The sequence below is a fragment of the Amphibalanus amphitrite genome, unplaced genomic scaffold (assembly GCF_019059575.1).
Source record: "Amphibalanus amphitrite isolate SeventyFive unplaced genomic scaffold, NRLGWU_Aamphi_draft 000665F_arrow, whole genome shotgun sequence".
Lineage (NCBI taxonomy): Eukaryota > Metazoa > Arthropoda > Thecostraca > Balanomorpha > Balanidae > Amphibalanus > Amphibalanus amphitrite.
In genome coordinates, this window is record NW_024882159.1 from 51434 (window position 1) to 72639 (window position 21206).

The 21206-nt window shown below is 56.2% G+C and overlaps 1 protein-coding gene across 5 annotated transcripts in view; it reads right to left on the reverse strand.

Moving 5' to 3' along the window:
• Window positions 1-21206, reverse strand: part of LOC122364263 (ras GTPase-activating protein raskol-like) — a 170561-nt gene that overhangs the window by 39350 nt on the left and 110005 nt on the right. Inside the window, exon 2 of one of the 5 annotated variants that reach the window (XM_043334475.1) lies at window positions 17714-18465. The exons of 2 other annotated variants lie outside the window; for them this stretch is intronic. In XM_043334475.1, coding sequence (XP_043190410.1) covers window positions 17714-18236 — 523 coding nt within the window. In that variant the 5' untranslated portion in view covers window positions 18237-18465. Of the gene's footprint in view, window positions 1-162; window positions 560-6824; window positions 7206-17713; window positions 18466-21206 lie in introns of those variants that run through there. 2 more of the 5 variants (XM_043334477.1, XM_043334476.1) reach the window with 2 other exon arrangements.

The window sequence follows — 21206 nt, forward strand, 5'->3', positions numbered from 1 at the left end:
AAAATGCGTTAAGATATCAAACGCTGTCAAACAGCTAGCTTTAACCTTGTGATTGTATCGTTCCAGCAGCCTGCATTCCGCCGTCGCCGGGCGATTAATCACCGCCGACCACCTAGCTGCAACAGTGGCGGCTAGTTAGCGTGTTGTCTGTCCATCACTGACCTGGTTTGGAGCGGATCTGGTGCACCCTTTTGCTGCACGGCTCCGGAGTCGGCGGGGAGACAAACCGAATCCTCATCGTCCCGCCCTGCTGCCTCACACACAGGGGAGGCGAGTGCGGTTCTCAGAGAGCCTGTGCACTCTCAGCTCAACGTCTTTGGCCAAATACTAGCGCTACGAGTCGCCGGCTTCTGAAAGCAAGTCTCTCGACTGCAGCCACCGATCAGTTGTTGATCGCCCTGTCACACCATCAGCGAAGTGCCGTAAGCCAACGTCAAGCTCAAACCTTCACAGTAGATCACTCCTCATAGGCCAACTCAGAATGATCACCACCGGCTCACCACGGCTCGTCCGCGCGCACCACGCCGCACCACCAGCCGGACCGTCCCACCAACCGACCGACCGCGCGCCCGTCCGTCGCCCCACTGTCGCTGCCGCCGCCGCCGCCGCGCCGGCTGCCCGGCCGGTCTCCAGTGCGCGCCACTGGACGGTGGCCGGCCGGGCCGGTCGGCTCACAGTGCGTACGCAAGGAGGAAAAGGTGACTGCGCTGATCACGATGGGTTCGATGGAACGACTGAGTCAGACTGACTGAGTGAGCGTGACTGAGACTGACAAAGCAGAGGTGAGGAGGAGCGCCGTAGAAGTGATGGAGACACCTGAGAGAAAGTACCACCACTCTGACTACACCGCTGGGCCAGGTCGGGCCGCCGGAGCCGCGCCAACTCCGTCAGCCAGCGGTAACTGGGACCAATTACTCGGCTGCAATCCGTCCCGGCTGCCAGCTCGGAGCGCGGCCACTTGAACTGCATCATCTCTCGCTCTCCGGTGATGCGAGCGGCCGGCCGGAGAGAGAGGCAAGGCCGTGCCGCGGCGGCGCGGCCGGACATTGCAAGGCCGGCGTCCGGCGTGACCCGAGGTCAGGGGTCAGGGGTCGGGGGCCATCAGGAGGCGGGGTTACCGCGGGAGATAGACGGCCGAACGACAGGTGAACACTCACGGTTCGCCGCCGGCGGGCTACGGTGGAGCAGAGGCGACGTGCTGGCCGCAGACGCACGCCGCTGCTCGTTTAGAGGGAGATGGGTCATCGCTAGGGTCAGGTCAGGTCACTTGTCAGAGCTGAGTGGGTTTGACCGCAGTAAATCTATCCTGTTGACAAATTGGCTGACGACACGAATCTCATAACGCTAATCGATATTCAGTTGAAGTTCATTCAGCTCCGTGGACTGTCTGCACGCTGTTGAGGTGTCCCTGCCGTAATTCAGACACCTGGGTGCCAGTCATTAGCGTCGCCACGGGGGGGCAAGCGGGGCAGCTTGCCCCCCCAACCTCGGACCGGGCACCCCCTGAGATCGATACAGATCCGATGAGATTTTGGAGTCGGGAAAAAATGGGGGTACCTTTCTGAGAATGCCTGTGAGGTCAGACTCGTTCAAGCCAGAGTCGGAGTCGCAGTCGCCAACATCGTCAAAACACCGACTCCAGACTCGGAAGTGTCAATACTGTGATTCATTTCATGTTCCTCGTTGGTTTTTTATTACATTTTATAGCTGATTTTCATAAGTTTTGAAGTGCTGATACAAAATTTGCGTTCAAAGCGTGACACTGAATCTTCGGGCCTTTCTCAACTCTCGTCAAATGTCTGCGACAGACTCAAGTACCGTTCAAGTGCCACAGGGCTCATGACTGCTTGCTTTTCACACAGGCTCCGAAGGAGCTCCACTGAGCTCTAAGAAGCCTTCAGAGGGCCCAAACCGGCCTCTGAGAGTCCCACTGGTGTTCATATTCTCTGAGGGCCCATACAGGAATCTTTGAGGACCTTACACATGCGTAGACCTCTGAAGGGCCACACGGATCTTTGAGGATACTTTTAAATATTTCTGAGAACCTTAGGCCTCTGATAGCTCAGCCGAGCTTTTGAGGCGACAGATTTTGCTGAGCCTAAGCCTGCAGTTTAGGGGTCACGACTCGGGTGTGCCTCTGAGGGTCCCAGCACATGTTTCTTATGTCCCTATGTAGGGTCCTTAGTGATTCGACACAGACCTCCAGGGTTCACACTGCTATTTGAGGGCTCCCTGCTCACCCTGGGCCTGGTCTCTTAGCGCCCGCCGCCGGCGCCGCCCACACTGGCTTCTGAGGGTCCCACCTTGGGCTCGGAAAGCCCTAAAGCACCACATATGTACACGTAACTATTTGGGGTGACCAGCGCCGATTTTCAGGATCCTAAGCAGGCTTCTGAGAGCCCACACTGACCCTGAGTGGCCCAAAATGGCCTGGAAGTCCCAAGCCTATCGCTAAAGGATCCCTTGCCGCTATGCCGTGCGAAATTTTGGTTCCGTTAAACGTCTTTTCTTCGCGTTTGCAGCGCTTCCCTACACACGAAAAACGAGAAACTTTTTGTTCACACTACACCTCCTCTCACTGGAGCAAAGATGAATTACTTCCGATTCACACTTCCGACATTCACTCTCCGCTGAAAGCCCTACTTAGCTTCAATCGGCGGCTGGGATAAGCCCTATGCATTTTACGTAGAACCTCTGCATGCATGCGTGAATGAAAGTTTCAGCAAGGTGATTCGCTTAAGCTGAGCGTTTAACCTTTTTATGATCATGAGCGACGAGCGTCTGCACAGGGGCTCTCCAGAGTGCGTCGGCAAGCGCAGCCATTGTGATTCTACCGGTCGTTTTTTGTTCAAAAATTTAAAAAAAATAAATTTTCTGTAAAAAAAATGGCAAGTCATAGCTACAAGGAAAACCTTGTCACCATCGTATTCCTCGCACCATTGCGCGTTGAATGATATGTAAAATGAATGAGTAACGACTGGAGGAAGGCAAGATTTAACACAAAAGTTGATTTTGCCCCCCCAACCGAAAATCTCTGGCGACGCCTATGGTGCCAGTACCGGCACCGCCGGCTGTCCGGGCCGCCACCAGCACTCACGGAACTCCTAGCCCGGGGCGCCGACCAGCCGACCGTGATCCGCCGGCAGCCGCCTCCTCTCGACAGCTTACTCGTCAGGTGACCGAGCACGCCACTGATGTTATCACCCAACCCGACCCGCGGCACGCAGACCTGCCAAAAACTTAATACATTCATCAATGCTTTATCGAAACGCTGGCAAAAAGCGCGGAAGCCGGCGAGGAGAGCAGTGTGAAGAAGTGGCACTCGCTCGGCCCGCGCGGCGCCGCGTGCCCAGTTTGTCCGTGAGCCCCGGGCGTCCGCCGCACCTCTGAGCGGAAAGCTGAGCCCCGACCGGCAGTGATTCTGATGAGGAGTGAATGTCGGTTCTCCGGAGCTATAAGGCACAGCCCAGCACGGAGCCAGAGTGCTCCAGGAACCCTCAGTCATAATTCGGGCAATGGAGAGTTACACTGAGAGGTGAAACAGTACGGACTGAAGATTGTGACAGAAGCGGAGTATACAGCGACCTCGGACAGCTACTTTAGCACAGAACAGTCAGCAGGGGCACATCTGAACTGCAATGACACACCCAGCGACTACTTAAAGGAGGACGGTCACCGTCCTCAAGCTCAGCCACTCCTAGCACATATTCTGGATACGGCACATCGGCGATTAGGATCTGAAAAATACGCCATTATACAGCAGTGTTTCCGAGAAGTTGTCCTCCATCCCAATTCGCACCGGTCCGTCTTACACCGAACATGATAATGTCAGTAGCGGTGCAAAGTGCAGTGGCCGCTCAACATTAGAGGTCAAACGACTCTCCACTTGCGAGAACACGGGAATAACGAGGGCTGCTCTTCTGCCGCGGTTGACTGCAGATGGACAGCACTGTATGTTCACTAATTACTCTGCCTAATTAGTAACATGTGTAGACGCCAATCTTGATAGATCAGGTTGCAGCTTCTTGGCAACTTACAAGTGAAAAACACATCACCGAGCTGGGAAACACGATCAGATTGGCTGGTCGGCCGCTCGAAGGCCCGCGCGGCACACGTCCTTACAGGCGCGTGACGGCTCGGCCGGACGGCATACCAATGTAATCAACCAGTTCGCGAGGAGGTGGAATTCGGCTGCGGAACAACACCTGTCAACGGGCTTGTTGAGCACTCATCATTCATTAACCACTGCTCCTTCGCCGTACAACAAACGCTAACTAACGGGGCGCCAAACAATCTATAACTCGCGAGCGAGCTGCCCGTACCACCGATCGGACTCCGCTCGATCAGTGTCGGTGACGGAGATGGGGCGTCGCCGACACCAGAGAACCGTGCCACAGTGGCCGGGCCATTACCGGCGGCGAACCGTGCGCCCAAACTGTCTGCCCAACGTCCGCCAGCTGGCCGCGCCACAAACGCCACTGAGAGAGAATGAGCGCGGGGCATAGAATGAGAATGATAAAATGGGAATGTGAAGATCGATTCCGACAGAACAGCAGCCTGTTGTGGGCGAGGAGACGGGCAATGAGCGGGCAGCCTTAATTCTGAATAAGAAAGTTAAGGCAAAAAGTAAATCGAGTAAAGGTCTTGAAAGTCTGGCTTAAAACAAAACATCCCATTACCGAAGCTTAGCGAATGTTTCGGCACCTCCGGCGACCGGCACCTCTAAGTAACTTTGCAACTACAACACGGAAGCATTTCAATTCCCCGAAATCACGCTTAAATACACACTCCATGATTTATAACACCCGATGTGTCTGAAAAGAAAACAACGTGAGAACCGGCATTCGGCATTTTACAAACCATTGCAGTCAGTGACTGAATTACATAACTGTTGGTTGAATGACCCCACAACACTCTGTCATGTCCCACGCCCCCGGTAAGAACCAGGACAGTGTCACTGCCGGCGTCCCACACACGTACACAGGAAGACCGGCAGAGAATGCAGCTCAGGCTCGACCAGTGGCCATTTTTCCCCCGCAGTGCCGGCTCCCAGCAGCCGCCCCACACGGGTAAAACGCCGGCCGGCTGAGCAGTGCACACGGCGGCCCCGTCACCGCCGATAAGGCTGATAGGCTCTGACTTAATGGCCGAGTTACCGACCCTATCAGACCAGCTTTTAGACAGACGATCTTGTTAAAATGCCAGGTAAACCACAAATCGATTCGCGGAATCCCGGCCTCGATGCCGAATAGCTGGGGAGGGCACATGGGCTCCGAATGGCCCGGGCATCCCAAACAAAACGCGGGAGCAGGCTGAGAAAAATGGTGCATGGTTACCTCACCACATCCGCTTCTGCTGACGGTTTGCAGGGGAGCTTAGGTTGAAAAACGATAGCATTCGCGGGACTGCTCCGATTCCGCGACTCCACAAGTGCCTCGCAGTAGTCTGAGTAACCAGATGTCTGACTGGTAGGCATGGGTCGCATTATCAGAAGTCGGAACGCCATCTTATGGGTTTGATCGAATCAATAGTGAATTAAACTGGCCCGTATGCGGTATGGTACACTCGGGGGCAGATTGATGTTCCACCACTCCCTACCCATCGGGCTCCTATGGCTCAACACTGGCAGCGGCCAGTGGCAGCACTGGCAGTACTGGCACTGGCAGGCAGTGCTGAGCAGTGCTGAGGGCAGGCAACACTGGCAGCAGCCAGTGCTGAGCAATGGGAGCCCGATGGGTAGGGAAGGGAAGGGTGGAACATCAATCTGCCCCCGAGTGTACCTACCATATCATACTCGAGGTATTTAAATAAGGCCCTGACATCACTTCCGAAGCCAGTCTGAATCTGAAATCCCATTACATGCATGGTTGGCATCTGGTTGGCATATTCAGAAAAAAGGAAAAACTAATGGGAACATTTACCTATAGTGTCACGAAGAATATCCGTCACGTAAACAATGCATGCGCGGAGGCAACAGCCAATCAGCGGCCCGCTGAGAATGACGTCACCGCCGCCCGCAACGGGCGTTTTTTTTTTGTTCCTATTCTTGTCGAGACGTGAAATTACCGACAGCGTGGAATACGCAACAGCCCGGCAACATAATGCCACCAAAACCTGTATGGAAGAGCCACGTCAAGTTTTTAGAACTCAGAAAAATTCACGGAAGTAGCAATGCGGATATTTTAATACGCGCAAAAACAATGTTACGTTACCTGACTTCCTGCAGTACCTAATTATTTAAGTGTTGTTATCAAACACTTATCGTTGGCATTTATGAACCCAGGTGAACCTCAATCAAAGCCCACGGGTCACTCCAGATGACCCGTGGCCGGTCTACTACCCCACCCGGGACCTCTCCCGGTCACGTGGTCACTGAGATGGTCTTGGTCACGGTCACAGTCACAGTCACAGTCCCGTGGTCAGTGTGACGGTCACAGTCACAGTTACCTACAGATCTCTTCCAGTCACCGCACACACGCCGTATAGAAGTGACGGGCACCGGAAGAAACGCCACCGTAAAACCACCGTATTAAATTGTGCTGTAGGGGCCCACTCGTAACCCGCATAAAGTCGTAATCGACGCAAGATCGTCGCCGTCAACAGCGAGTGTATAGCTGAGCTGCGTGCCACTTTAATCAAAGTTACTAGGTTACTAAAAAAGCTCGAAAAACGATAGATTCCAACGTTTAGGAAAACGCAATGGGCGTAAGCAAGTGAATGGAACCCTGCCTAAGCACACGAGACAGAGGCAGGCCCCCATGGGCTCGGACGGGTGACGGCCCGTCACCCGTCACTGACGGGCCGATTATGGTTTGAAAACATACCGTTGTCGGTGTCAGTCCAACAGCAGAGCAGTCTGAGCGCCATGACTGGGGTCGCTGGGGCGCCACGTGAGCGCTCCACCACGCCCCCGGTGCAGCTAATTGCTCCGGCCTCCGATTCACGTCGGAGCACGTTTCCAAAGGCTCGGCTGCGGCACGGCACAGCCGGCGGCCAGCAAAACCGCCGGGTCCACGCCCCACGGGCCGTCCACTGGGAGTCCACAGCTTATCCACTCCACTCCACACCACCGCCGGCCCCAAACACGGGGCCGGCACACCGACAAACCGATACAGCCCACCGCTGGGGCGTGCCGGCGGCCGGAAGCCACGGTCAGCGACTGCGTGATGCGAGGGACATCCCGACAGTGCGCCGGCACGGTGCACTGCGCGCCGCGCGCCAGTCGCCACGGGTCGCGGTGCACTGCAGCCCGAGTGCTGTCGCAATCGCGCCGGTATCGGCGGCGCGGCGGTCTGATAGGCCAGGTGGAAGTGAGCTGATTGCTGGGGAGCCGATTGACAGTTCATGACCCGGCCGCTCTGCCGAGAACGGACTGCTGTGCGTTGTGACGTCAGACTGACGTCATCGGCCCGGACAGTGGCCCAATGCGAATTGCGATAAGAAGAGGCCTCGGAATATCGCGACATCGATGATTTTATTTGTTTTCACTCGTTCGCCGATATTCGATACGTGCTGCTCTTCTGAGAGGAAATGGGGCTCGACAGACAATGTCGATCAGTGACTGTGTCGCGGATTGCAGAAACGTAGTGATTTCATTTATTATCGGTGCCGCCAGGTGATCTACCTTTTCCCGCTGATTGCAATGGGTCTAGTTCAACCGGCGGCATGTACCTAAGCAAAGCCTAAACCAATTAAAAGTAATGACAATATTTGAATATTCCGGCTTAATTTCACAAAATAATTATTTCCACAAAAATTATGACTTATGAGTATAATATCTCCCCAAAGAGCTTCTAATTTGTTGCAATAGGTAGGCACAGATTAAATCAGCGGTAGCTAAAAGTCACCTAAAACTCAGCAGAGCAGAATCATATGCTGCATCTCACTATGGAAGTTGGTGACTATAATGCTTGAGTAAATACGCTCCCATTCTTTTCAATCTCACAGTATTGTGACATGAGCCGTGACCCAGTAACAACAGCTGCATTTTTACTGAGTAAATACCCTTCTGGGCAATCGGCTTTGCCTGGCTACAAGTACACACCACCTAGAGAGGTAAGTACTTCGGTCAAAACTCGGTGACCTCATCCCGGTAATGAGATAATGTACAAAACCTACGACGATGTTGAAAAAATAGGCCGGTTGAGACAAAGCTCCATGGTCCGTGGAGATCAAACCCAATAGCCCATTTAGACTTGCACAAGGCTTCTTACGTAACGATATCATGCCGTTTTTCAGTTTCCTGCCGAAAAAGATTCAAGGATGCCTAGTGTTACAGGTCATCTTGGTATGCATTGCAATGCATTATCTTGCAAAATACAGGAAATAAAATAAAATAACATACGAAATCAAATAAAGCAACATCGCACATTCACACTGAAAGGAGGCAGATGAGAAAAAAAACACCGCCACTAGGTCAAAACAGAGGCTTGCTTGAAGCGGATGTACCGACAACAGCACCACAGCTACGAGCGCGTTGCTCGAGCGTATGCAAAGTAGCCCATTCGGAGCCGTGCCCGGCGCACCGATGCTCTGTTTAGATAGGTGCGGCTCTTCCGCCTCATTGAGCGGTCATCAGGGCGCTGATCGCCCGGAAAACCGCTCCGGAGATGGTGTTCGACTTGTAATCGCCGATCGTATCGCACCGCGTCCATTCAGATGGCAGCCCCATTCAGAACACTTCACCCAGCTCTCCTGACACAGGTGGCAGCACCGTCGGCACCGCCCGTCAGCAGAGCTGACAGGTGTCGCCACCGTAACGGTGAGGTACGGAACTATTAGTTCCGACTCCGGCCGCCTGGTGTCGGAGCAGCACCGGTGCAGTGCCGTGAGGACTGAGGATGCCAACAGCTGGAAGGCACAGGCCCCACTCGCATGCATTCTCTCCCAGGGAGACGCTGAAACTTCTAAAAACCATAACAATCATAAGTATGGTCATGAGCGCGATGCATCGCGAACATTGCGGGGGATATCGCACTGACCCTGAAATTTACTGCGGAGTCGTGTTCAAGTGCATGATGAGAGATATTGCAATGCTCGACTTATGTGCATGCGGTTCTAAATCAAGCTTGAAATATTACAGTATCGTTCATTACGTGAGAGCTTTACTCACTGTCATAATTAATAGTATAGCACATCAGGCTGGCACTTGTATGTAATTCACGGTAGGGAACTAACACACCTTTAACCCTGTTCGGCTTCGCATGCTTTTCTCTCTGGTGCCAATGAAGCACGTGAAAAAGAATGACCTCTCTCGTTCTCCTTATCAAATTACCTCCTTAGCCCACAAAACCACACGGGAGACGGCCAGGGACGTGTAGACTGGGTCAGGCCAGGTCGGACAAGATCTCAGGTAAATCTCCACCTGCTCGGCAGTTGTGTCGGACGACACACCGCTTCCTCGGCCCGTTCCCACCACAGCCAGTAATCTCATATCACCTCAGACCGCCGGCAGACATGAACAGAGATCACCGGGCGCTGATTCTCCACCCGGAGCGCTCCTTCAGGGCCACGACACGTGTCCGACCGTCCGCCGAGCGGCGTCGCGGCGGCGGGGAGGGTCCCGGGGACCGAGGTCGGCCGCGTCCCCGGGCCGGCCAGTGTCGCCGTGACCCGTCACCTCTGACCCGTCGCACGCACATCGTTACACGGACCGCAGCCGGGGCGGCACACGCTCTCGATTAGCCCTGTGGGCCGCTGTGACCGCGCCCGGCGCCGTGTCACGGTCAGACCGAGCCGCCGCCCGCCGGGGTCAGCAGCTCACACCCCGGCGCACTCCCACGACCCGCGCTCTGACCCCGCCCGGACACCGGCGCGCTAACAAAGATGTCTATCGAGCACGCGCCCAGCGCGCTCTGGTGGTAAGTGGGCTCGTTCCTGACCCAGATATGGTCAAACGAGGAGAGACGAGGCGTCGGCAGCGGGCTGCGGTGGGAGGAGGACGGGCACTGGGCAGGGACTACATCGTGGGACAGGGAGGGAAGCAGACGGTAGAGATAGGAAGGCAGATCACAGGCCAACTGTGGCTGAGTCGCTGACTTATAAATCATTTGTGGACTAGCATTGGGCGGACGACGGCCGTGTGGTTCTCTCGGTATTGCTCGTAATGACGTGTGACCCGGTTAGCAGCCCCATTGACCGGCTGCTGAGGTGTGAGGGTCAGCCATCGGTGACCTATAGGTTCAGATCGGTTCAGATAGCTCAGCAATTGACCGACACCCGACCTCGGTCGGAACATAAACGACTGCACGAGCATGTTGGACTGACTGAGGACAGGATGTGACGCCCTGGGAAAGGCGAGCTGGGCTCACCAGATGGAATGAGGTGATCATTTGAATCTGCTAAACAATGGGGTCCGCTACCTGACGCCGTCCATTCACACGAGTACATCTGTGACATCTCCGCTCCTCGGACCAAACTCTCCACGCCAGCACCTGATGACTCGTCGCCGAGCCCTTTGAGCTCGTCACAGTGATTAACTCAGCTCAGTGAGCTCAGATGAGTTCCCCACCGCTCACCGAGCTCTGTGAGCGGACCGGCTCAACTCAGTGAGTTCCGGTAAGCTCCCCATCGCTCTCTGAGCACCGCCAACTCAGCTCAGTGAGCTCACAGCTGAGTTCTCTGACCCATCCGAGCGCACGCCCGTGCCAGGGACCGGCTGGGTGTCTGTGGGTTCCGGGCAGCGCCCACCGAGGCCTCGCCAGCACCGGAACGGCTCTCCCACCGTCCCAGCGGCGGCGCCGGCCTGAATGAACACAGTCCTTCCCAGGCTGCCGGATCTGATGGGTTCAGTTCAGAGCGGTGTGACGGAGGCGCCCGACTGAGGGCATTTACCGGCTCGGGCCCGCTGACGGTCTGCTGCGCAGTGGCGAGTTTCCTTTCTAGAGTTTCATCGGAATTGAATCGCCCGAGATTATACAGTTGCCAACACATATTGGGTGATGATATCAGAATACCCATGGTATACCCGCAGGTGCCTATTACACGAATGCTCAAAAGTCAAAACTGTCACTCCAAGAGGCAAGAGTCGAGTGCGGTTGGCACCACTCTCGTAACGAATAACGATCACATATCATGGCATTTCATAGGAATACCTACATACAAGTGGCGTCAGCATTGCATAGAAACACAGCTAACACAGCATCGTTGGCACAATGCGTTCCAGCCGTGTACCTCAAGTAACCACAGCCGACCTCAGGTGACCGGAGAGCAGCCCGCCGCACAGGAAGCCCGCCCGGCCGGGCACGTATGTTGATAGGCCGACACCGGACCCGTGCTGCGGCGGCTGTGGTGGCGGATCCCTCGGTCGCGGCGGTCAGACGAGTAGGTAGGACCGACGGCCGCGGTTCCGGAGGTCAAATGAAGGGGGCGGCGGTCACTGGGCGTCCGTCAGTGGTCGAAGGCGGTGGATGTTTTTTTATGTCTGATGGTTGGTGGTAGATGGTTGTCGGTCGTCGGCCGGCAGTTGGGGATGCGAGGTCGCTGGTAGGAGGCGTTTCGAGGTTGATGGATGAGAAGGAATTTCGCCTGACCTTGACAGCCCCAGAATGGACCATTGGTTTACGGACGATCATCACTAAGTGCAGCGTCACTGTGGACGGCCGGGCGGACGCGATGGTGTTTCAGTGACGGGGCTGTAACAAATGTAAAAAGTAAATAAACAATTTCTTCTTCTGTGATAGTCTGTTTGGGGACCTCTTGTTTCAGCCGTATAACCAACACGGTTTTTCTTTTCTTCAAGTATGTATTGCAAATTTGACGACAGAATCCAAAAGTAGTAAACAGTCGGCCGAGACTTTGAATAATGATACGTCAGGCCGCTACGGCGGTTGGCTTTCGAATCAATCTTTCACAGCTCCTGCTCGGCGTTCGGCGTCGGCCGCTATATTCAAACGTCATACACACACGTCATACATATAGATGTACGTCATATCATAGCACCAATCAGAAGCGGGCGAGGACAGGCGTCGCAGGTGAGGAGTGAGGACCATATAAGGGTATTGTAAGTGGGCGAGGGGGCTGGGCAGTAAGTAGGTACAGAGGGAGGTGGAGGACGGGGTAGGAACGAATTTCGTTACAGGGGCGAGACGAGACACAGGCGTCAACAGTCATTGCACTGCATGCAGCAGGTCGTTAGGGAGCCTGAAATAAACAGAACAAAGGCGCCCTGGAGATAAGAAACTGAGTGAAGTCGTGAAAACCATTCGAGTAGAGACGTCGCAGCGATCGTAATCAATACCCCATGACGAGTTTATATGGCTTAGCATATGGTGGATTTAGATGGTCTAAAGACGGTCACTCAGACGGCAAACCAGTTGCTTCTATTCTATGAAGGCACAATGGGCGGCAATGCTACACCAGAACTCCACCAAGAGCGACCGCCGGCGATTGAGCTTGACTGCATGGTGATTGGAGCCAGCCCGTCTCCACTGCCGCCACCGGCAGCCGTAGCCAGGCAACGGGTGGAATCGAAAGTAAAAGGCGCCACATGAGTGCGAGAGTGTGGGCAATATGGACCATCTCCGTGCCGGTTCGACGGGCCAAATGAACTCATCTGGGCGCCGCCGAGCCGGCGGACGTGGCCCAGCCAGCCGTTTATTGAAGAGGTCAAACCACTCACTGCGGAACAGATCGTCTCGGGCGCCGCCGCCGCCCGGCGTGGGAGTCGGTAGATGGTTTGATAGCGACCTCTCCGGAGGAACCACTTCGGTAGGAGCTGCTGCTAGCCGCTCCAGACTGTTTTATCGGTCCAAAGGCTAACGACCAAAAACGTCGTATTTGCATAAGCCAGCAATCAGTATTTTAGGCCGAGTCAATCATCCCGTACAACGCCCTCGACCGCAACTTTTTGGGTTCAGTCCGTGGGCCGGAAATGTTAGTATTCATTCGGAGCGCAGTGATACGGCGTATGATCACTATTACGAAGAACCAGACGATGACGCCACGAAACGGAACGAAGGCGGCTGGTGCGTGCTGTGAAAGTCAGTTCTTTTCACAGGCGTCTGAACTATAAACCCTGAGCTATAAACCTTGAGCACATGATGGCACAAACAGGGAAATATCGCTCCGGCCAGCGACCATAGCTCATCGCCATCAGACGGGGGCTAATTGAGCGGTGCCTTATCCGGGGGCCCGGCGGGCGCGGCTGCAGCGGGGCCGCTGTACCCGGCGCCACCCGCCCGAGCCGCGCTGTGGGCGGCAGGCGGCCGCTCAGAGCCGCCAGTGTTGTGACAGGGAGCGTCACTGCACGGAGAGGCGGCATCGCTGACCGGTCCGGCGACACGGTGGCGACGGAGGCGGCCGTAATGAGCGCAGACTGTAACCAGATAACGCCTGATTATATAAACAGAGCGCTGGAGCGCCGTATATCCCCCTATCCATTCAGTTAGGCTGATTAATTGAAACGCATTCCGTCTATTCAGAATGGAGAGAGGGGATGGGAGGGTGTCGACGGGCGATGGGGAGGGTCGTTTGGGGGGGGGGGGGGGGAGGGTAGGTGCCTCAGCCAGTCAGTGGCCGGGCTTTGTTGCCCTGGCTCAGGCACGCCCACCGCCCAAATGGTGATGCAAATTTGTCGTCTAGTCATGGAGCCACACAAACGTAGGAGCGATCGGCCATCGCAGCGGCCAAATACGGACCGGGGCGTGAAAACAGAGCTGGAAATCGAAGGTCACCACACACTGAGGCAGTTTCACGCCGAATCACGCACGAGTTTTCAACACATGACTGCGCAAGTCGCAATAGATGCGGCTTCGATAAACATTCCGAAGCGGCCCGAGCGAATTAAGCGGATCAGAAAGCAGGGCAACGAGATGACCCGAATTCCGGGCCGACGAGTGTCTCCCTGCATTGTCGAGCGCCGAGTCATCCAATTCCCTGACTCCGACTGACATACCGCCCGTCATACCGCCAGATATCGGGAAATGCATCGCCTCCAAGAGCGCCGGCTAATTTGAGAAATGGATGTCGAGTCATCTCATTCGAGATATTGCTACCCAGTTAGCCCCAAATTTGCGGCACGTGCCGCGTCAGCTTCTGAGAAACTAATTCTTCCAAATGCTGGCCTGTTGTCCCGCCTCCTGACTGACGGACATGGGACGGCTCCAGGCGACATGGACGGATGTCAGAGGTCAACTGCTTTCTAGAGTCCAGACAGTGCGTCACTCCATCGCCCTTAATCAACTGCATGACAGGACAGTACCTCGTCCATGGCTCACCCACTTCGCAGAACATCGGTGTGTCATCTGTATACCAGCTCCATCGACACAGAGCGGGACCACCCGGTCAGGGGTGAAGAGAAGGCAGGGACGAGTAAAGTCCCTGCTGCACCTCACAGACGACGGAGCGGGTACAGCCGGCGGCGAGTGATGGCGGTGCAGCTCAATTGGGAAGACAGTCTCAATGAACTGACGCGACGGGACGGGCGAGGCGAGGAGACTGGCACAGCAGACAGTCCGCAGTCGGACGGACAGAAGGGCTGATGGGACGGGTAGAAGAGACAAGGACAGACAGAGGTAACAAGAAGACAGACTGGAGTGCGCGGACAATGAGCTCTCGAGACCCGGCCCGGCCCGCGTGGCTCCCGTCAGGAGCGCCACGGTGTTATTTCAGCCGGGCATTGTTCATCGGTCTCACAATGCTCTCGTCTCGACACCTGGACCGCGCCGGCTGCCTCCGGCCGCTGCCAGTTCCGCAGTCTCGGTAACACCACCCCGCTGAGACCATCGGGACACCGAGGTCACGTCCGCAGTATATCGCGCCCTCCCGCCGATCCCCACAGGCCGACGGAGGGGCGCACGCACCGCCCTGTTGCGACACCCGTTTACGTGTGCGTGCTTCTAGGGCAGAGATGGGGAGACTAATCGGCGCTGGCCGGCCGGCGCGGGTCGTTTGGGACGCCGGTCGCCGCTTGGGGTCCAATCTGAGCTCATCAGCGCTCGTGGAGGGCGTGACACGCGTCAGGATCGGACGACCGGCCGGCCGAGGGGCGCTGAGAGTCCACGGAGAGCGGCATCACCGGTCGGCCTTGCACTGTGGCCACCGGCCGGCAGCCTAGCGAGAGAGGCAATGATGGTCCTGTGAGACGCAGAGCGATGACTTCAGATGGAATTTAACCTTAAGGACATCGACCTTCTTCATTCCACCCTCGCATTGTTCTTCGATTGGCCCTTCCTCCAGGCTCCAGTAACCCGTCCAGTGAGGATAACGCGCAGCAGCCACCGCTGAGCTGACTGACAATGCCCGCCGTTTAGAGAGCTAATTTCAAAGCCAGAGACGGTCACAGAACTTCTCTGAGCGAGCGGCAGATCTGAGGGCTCTGCGGTGCCGCCTCTCCGTCAGCAGGGGCCAGATGTGGCCTCTGCAGGGTTGTGTAATTCTCACCCCGGAATCAGCAACAAACCTACGCAGCTCGGCCACCAAGGACAGAGAGGAGAGGAGAGGAGAGGAGAGGAGAGGAGAGGAGAGGAGAGGAGAGGAGAGGAGAGGAGCGGAGAGGAGAGGAGAGGAGAGAGAACTAGGGGGAGCAGAGTAAAGGAGAGGACTGTCGGGTTTCGAGAAGGTCGCAGCTCATAATTCACCTAACATTGTTCCGTGTTGCCGATCGCCTCAATGAAATGGATGGCAACATGTGAGCCGCCCGTTGACAGCAATTCGATATAGCACGATATTGTAAGGCATTCAGCCGGCGCCCATGGAATACAGACCGGTCCATTGATATGTCCAGGTTGTGTTACCGTCTGAAGGTCGAATCCAAAACACGAAACGGAAAACATGGCACACTCCACTCCATTGTTTCGCCATTATGTTCCAGTTGAGGCAACGCTTCAAAACTTTATATTTCACGCACCGCCAATTTTTAAAAAGCTGTGTCATGGTCTCCGTGCCGTTGCGCTCATCATATATTCAACTATGCTAATATTGCGACTTATGATTATTCTCATCAATCACCGGAGCGCCGTCGTTTGTGGTTGAGCCAGTCTTGCTGGCCCTGGCGCCGTTTATAAGAGACAGTCGACACGGAGCCTGTTTTTGGCCGTCGACTGCAGGTGTCTCTGCCGTCGCGGGCGGCGGTACCACGCCCCAGCGCAGCGCAGTGTCTTCTCCAAGGCCGCCGCACCGCCGCAGATTGCCGGTTTATTCGCGCTGCCGTGTGGGAGTCTCAGCCTCGGTGGCAGCAGCGGCAGCAGGCCGGACGTCTCCAACGGTCGTCGGCGCGGGTCGGCGCAGGCCCGGTCAGGGTCGGCCGCCGCCCACGGCAGCCGGCCGCCCGCCGCCGGGCGCCTTATACGGAGCGGGCGCGGCGCCGGGTCGGCCCGGGTCACCGCCGCCGGCCGCAGATGTGGTCCAACGACGCGCGCGACTCCATCACCAGTGTCGTGCGAGTCGGCGTGGGTTCAAGGCGGCCGCGAGGCCGGGCGAGGGTGGCTTCCCACCGCGCGGCCGCCGCCGGTGGCCCCGCGGGACAGGTTTCACCAAACCACCACGCACCGCAGCTAGTGGTGACGCGACCGTTTCAAATGTCCCCGATAGGCGCACGCAGCGCGACAGTAAAAACGGGTCCAGACCCGACCGCGACAGGGCGCCGCTAAAAGGCCTGACCACGCCGCGCCGGTCCGCAGAGGGGACGGGTGCCGTTTTTGCGAGCCGGGCGACCGACAGCCGCGGGAGGGCGCCCGCTCATGGGAGCACGACCTCAGCGACAGCCGCCTGATGCGGGGAAATCGAAAGATATTCAGACGCGACTCAGCGAGAATGTTCTGGGAAAGTTTCACGTGTACACCGAGCCATATCCATTACAACTATGGAGAGGCCCGACGGAGGAATGCATAATACGCTGCACAACTGCTTAGCACAGAGATGCCACATCATTATTCCTGTCATAAATTAGTTTCTTTAAGCAGAGAACGAGCAATTCATCAAGGATTCATCTATGGCACGACATACCCGTCCTGCATTCGAACATAACTCGTGCGCTATGGGCGGCCCATGGTCTGCCAAGTTAGTGGAAAACCTCTCAGAGGCTCTCCTTGAGCGGCTCGGCGTGGCGCAGCCACTGCCAAACGCTGCGAAGAGCCGACCCGGCGCGGCAGTAACACGGAACACACAGCCCACGATCTGCCAATCGCAGCGGGCGCCACTGAGCCGCGGGCACCGGGTTGAAAAGGCGAGCTGAGGGCGCGTACGGGCGTGAGCTCACATCTCTCTGTGATGGCCGCTCGGCTGGTGACGGACGGCGGACGATCACGCGAGTCCGATCGGCGGCTATCGGCCGGCTCGGGGTCACGGCGGGGTCACGGCTGTCCGGTGGGCGGTTCACCCGGCCTGGCACCACCGGTGCCTGTACACTGTGCACTGTGCAGATCACAGCTCACCGCTGCAACATCCGCAACGCCCTCGGCAGGTAGATCATCCGGTGAACTCATGACCCGAGTTCGATGAACTCATTCATTCATTTTAATCAATATTAATGGCACAGTGTAGCTGCATATATACCCGCGAGCTTCTGCCGCGTATTCAACGGCCCTGGCAAGACACCAGATGCCTTCCTCTCTTGGCCTTTAATTATATTCAAAAGCCAGTCCGTTTGAATTGCAATTGCCCATGAATTCCGTCTGTCGCTATGCCAGCACTTGCACGGATAAGGCAAGAACAGGGCGAAATCAGGGTAGGAAGAAGACAGACAGCCCGAGGATTTGAAGGACTCTGTACTCACCTGAGAACATGTCTGGCGGTGGCGGCGGGCAGACGGCCGGGTCCACACTGACTCCGTGCCGCTGCTGGTCGGCTAGCTCCGCCCCTCCGTGCCTCTGTCCCAGGCCGGGCGGCAGTGTGGCGCACCGGTCCCTGCTCTTGGCGCGCCCCATCAGCCTCGCGTACAGCTGTCGGCCGCGGCTCCTGCCCAGTGTGGTGGGCTCCTCTCGGCGCCGCTCCTCAGGAGCCGGCTCCTCGCGCTCCTCCTGCTCCGCCTCCTCGCGCGGCGGCGGCTCGTCAAAGTAGCCGCGCTGGGCGCGCACCATGGCCGGGCTGCCGGAGCCGGCGCGCCGCTCAGGAGCTCGTGCCGGGCTGAAGCCGTGCCGACTGGCGTGCGGTGACTTCAGCAGGCTGAGACACTTGGTGAACGACTTGGGCAGTGATCGCGAGTGGCCGCCCAGGCTCTCAATGTAGTCCTGCATGCGGCGCCGCTCGGCGCTGGCGTCACGTGCGTGAGAGGCGCGCGGGACCTCGTGCACGTGCATTATGACCTGTGGCCTCTCACAGTCTCACAGAGACGCTAACAGTGCGCCCACAGTCCTCTCGCAGTCCGCTGACAGTCCTCGGAACAGCTGTGTCACCCTTCCGCTGAACTCCTCTCACAATGGTACATTATTCACTTTAGCCGGCGGCGAACGTCATCTCAGCTCCGCGGCGGTCCGCCTGTCTTCGCCGCCTCACTCACATCGCGCTGATGACGCTGCTGCACACGCACTGCCGGACGGGCGATGACGTGCTGAGACCAGGGCCGGGTGACTCCGCGAGGGAACAGCTACTCAGAACCGGCGACGGTGACGTCACGACCCCCAGCCAAGACGTAAGGCGGTGCCCGGAACGGGAAGCGTTCGGAGCTACCAGCGTCACAGACGGGCGGGACGCCGGATGACGCTAGGTGCAGAGTGAAGGTCTATCCGCGTATTGTGCGGAGTAAACGATGTCTCATAAACAGGGCGTGTGCTCGGGGTTTCAGGGCGGTACGGACGCGGCGCGCTATACCTTCAGCGATAAACGAGCGAAAAGATGGCGACCCGGCCATGTAGGGCGGGTGACTAGAAGACTTTAGACAGATACTGTTAGTAACTGGGCGGCGCGGGGACGGAAACGACCTGTGCCGTCGTGGCCAGAGGGTGGAGACGGGCACGAGTGGTGACAGACCGGGAGACCTCTCCGCGCGACACGGTGACAGACCGGGAGACATCTCAGCGACTACGGACCGTCTGGTGACAGACCGTCAGCGTGACACGGTCTGACGGCGATGTCAGTGGCGCATCTGCCTCCCACGTTCCGCCCCAGCTGCCGTCACTCGGAGGGGGCTGCTCCGGAGAAAGGCGATCGACACGCCCGCTGCACCGCCGCCGCCGCCGGCAAATCACTCGAAAATCGCTAACGGCTGAGAACCGAGGGCAATCACCGCCGCTGCCGCCCTCACTAACCGAAACGCACACATTGCGTAAGGCTTTCCGTCACGACAGTGGCGCAGCCAGGATTTCGTTTCGGGGGGGTCATCGCCTCCAAAGCGGGCCCCCTAGTGTACGGGCCCCCCACCCATTTTTCAGAATCTCTCCATATTTCATACGCATTCTGCTGAGCGGGCCCCCTTTACCTGCACGATAACCCTGAGCGAGTTTGAATCAGAAAATTTGGATAGAACAATAGCTCGGTAGTTAATCACCCGGTGTTCAATTTTTACGCAAATTGACCACCACAGAAATATGTTACTATGACGTATGTATTCGTATCTTTCGAGGCCGAAATGTGCCCTTTCCGCAATATGTATAGCATATAATGCAATCAGAACTGTTGCCTGCTTCTGTCGGACAAAGCATTGTGCCTTTATTCTTCTTCATTACGTGAATTCGCTCACAAGAAGTTTTAACCCTCGCCGGCACATGGAGAGGGGTTGATGCAACCCCCCTAAGGTTTTTTTTTTCGCGAATAACTCGCGTTAAAAGCGGCTGATCGCGACGTTACTTTCAGTACCCTCGCGTTCATCAATTTTACACCTACCCTAGAAATTTAATGACCCTTACCCAAATGAACTTTGAGCTGTGACCTACTTTCCGAGACCATGTTTGGCCAGAATCGCGGTTCGGCATATGCCGGCTCGCATTAGCCGCGCGTTTGCAGTCCTTTCGTGGATTCCAGCGTTCAAACATGTGATTTGATGATGCTCCCATGCATAAGGGTGGATGTCAACGTCACCTGAAGGTCAGGTCAGGTCACTGACCTATGATGACCTCGGTACACTTTTTTTTTAAGTTATGTATGTTTCTAGGCTAGCTTTTTTGGAACTGAATTCCAATTTAACAACCATTTGAACATTTAAGAAGTAGTTCTGGTGCCTTCGTAACATGTTACAAAGCTGTCAGAGGCGGTTGACACGTAGGTAGGTACTACGAATACCCGGCGGGACCACTACTGGTTGACCTGACCTGACCTGACCCGACCTGGCCTAACTGCATAAAGACATCATCTGTGATCAAAACTGACATAATATTCGTGATCAGCACCCCGACAAAAAACCTATAGCAGCCACATTTTACGACGTTCTAACAGGTCCCGATTTTCCCGACATTTGGGTCATTGACCTGACCTGGAAGGTCAACCAGTGACCTAGGACCTTGGAATTGGGTATTATCGGCTTCCTCTCGTCACGGGCAACACGCTCGTTTTTTTTTCCGCGAAGCTCTAGCTCGATCATACGCCAAACGCGAGGAAGGGGGTCGTACCCTCCCTCCCTTGTGCCGTCGAAGGACGCAAAATGGCCTGAGCCGGCGAGGGTTAACGTGCTCACATGGGTCATGTATTGCCTTGGGCCAGGTTTGAATTGTGGTGTGGTGATGTGGTGACGTAGATTCTGTCTGTCACCGTGGTCCCGGCATGGTGTTACTTATCCCGGGGTAGGTACAGGCCAGACCGTTGCACCTACGTTAGTGCGCTGAACTTCGCGCAACTTATAGAACAAGGATGGGGAACGTGCCTGTGAGGGGTCTCAGCTCGATCGGGCTGGTGGTGAGCACATGGCGCGTGCTCAATAAGTGCAAACTCGCGTCATAGACTTTACAGGCTTGCAAAATTGGGCGAAAATGGCTAAATTTGACCGACACGGGTCCGGTCCCCGTGCAGTATCTCGGTAACCGTGGGTCCGATCGGCATGGGGAACAATGAGGATCGAACGGGCTATCGAATGGTGAGCGGTGCAGGGATGGCACGCGCCACGTGCACCCGTGAGGGCACTTATGCTTGAAAAATTGACGTTTCGGACGGATTTTGGACTTAATGCTATTTTCGGGTGACTGTCAGACGGAGCGGGTTTATTAACCCGCTTTGATTAAACCCGCATTGATTAAAACACCGCATTGATTAAAAACAATGTGGAACAAATCGCTGGAGAAAATGGTTTTTGTTCATGACTTACTTAATTACACGGCATTTGCTGCATAACCTGATACGTT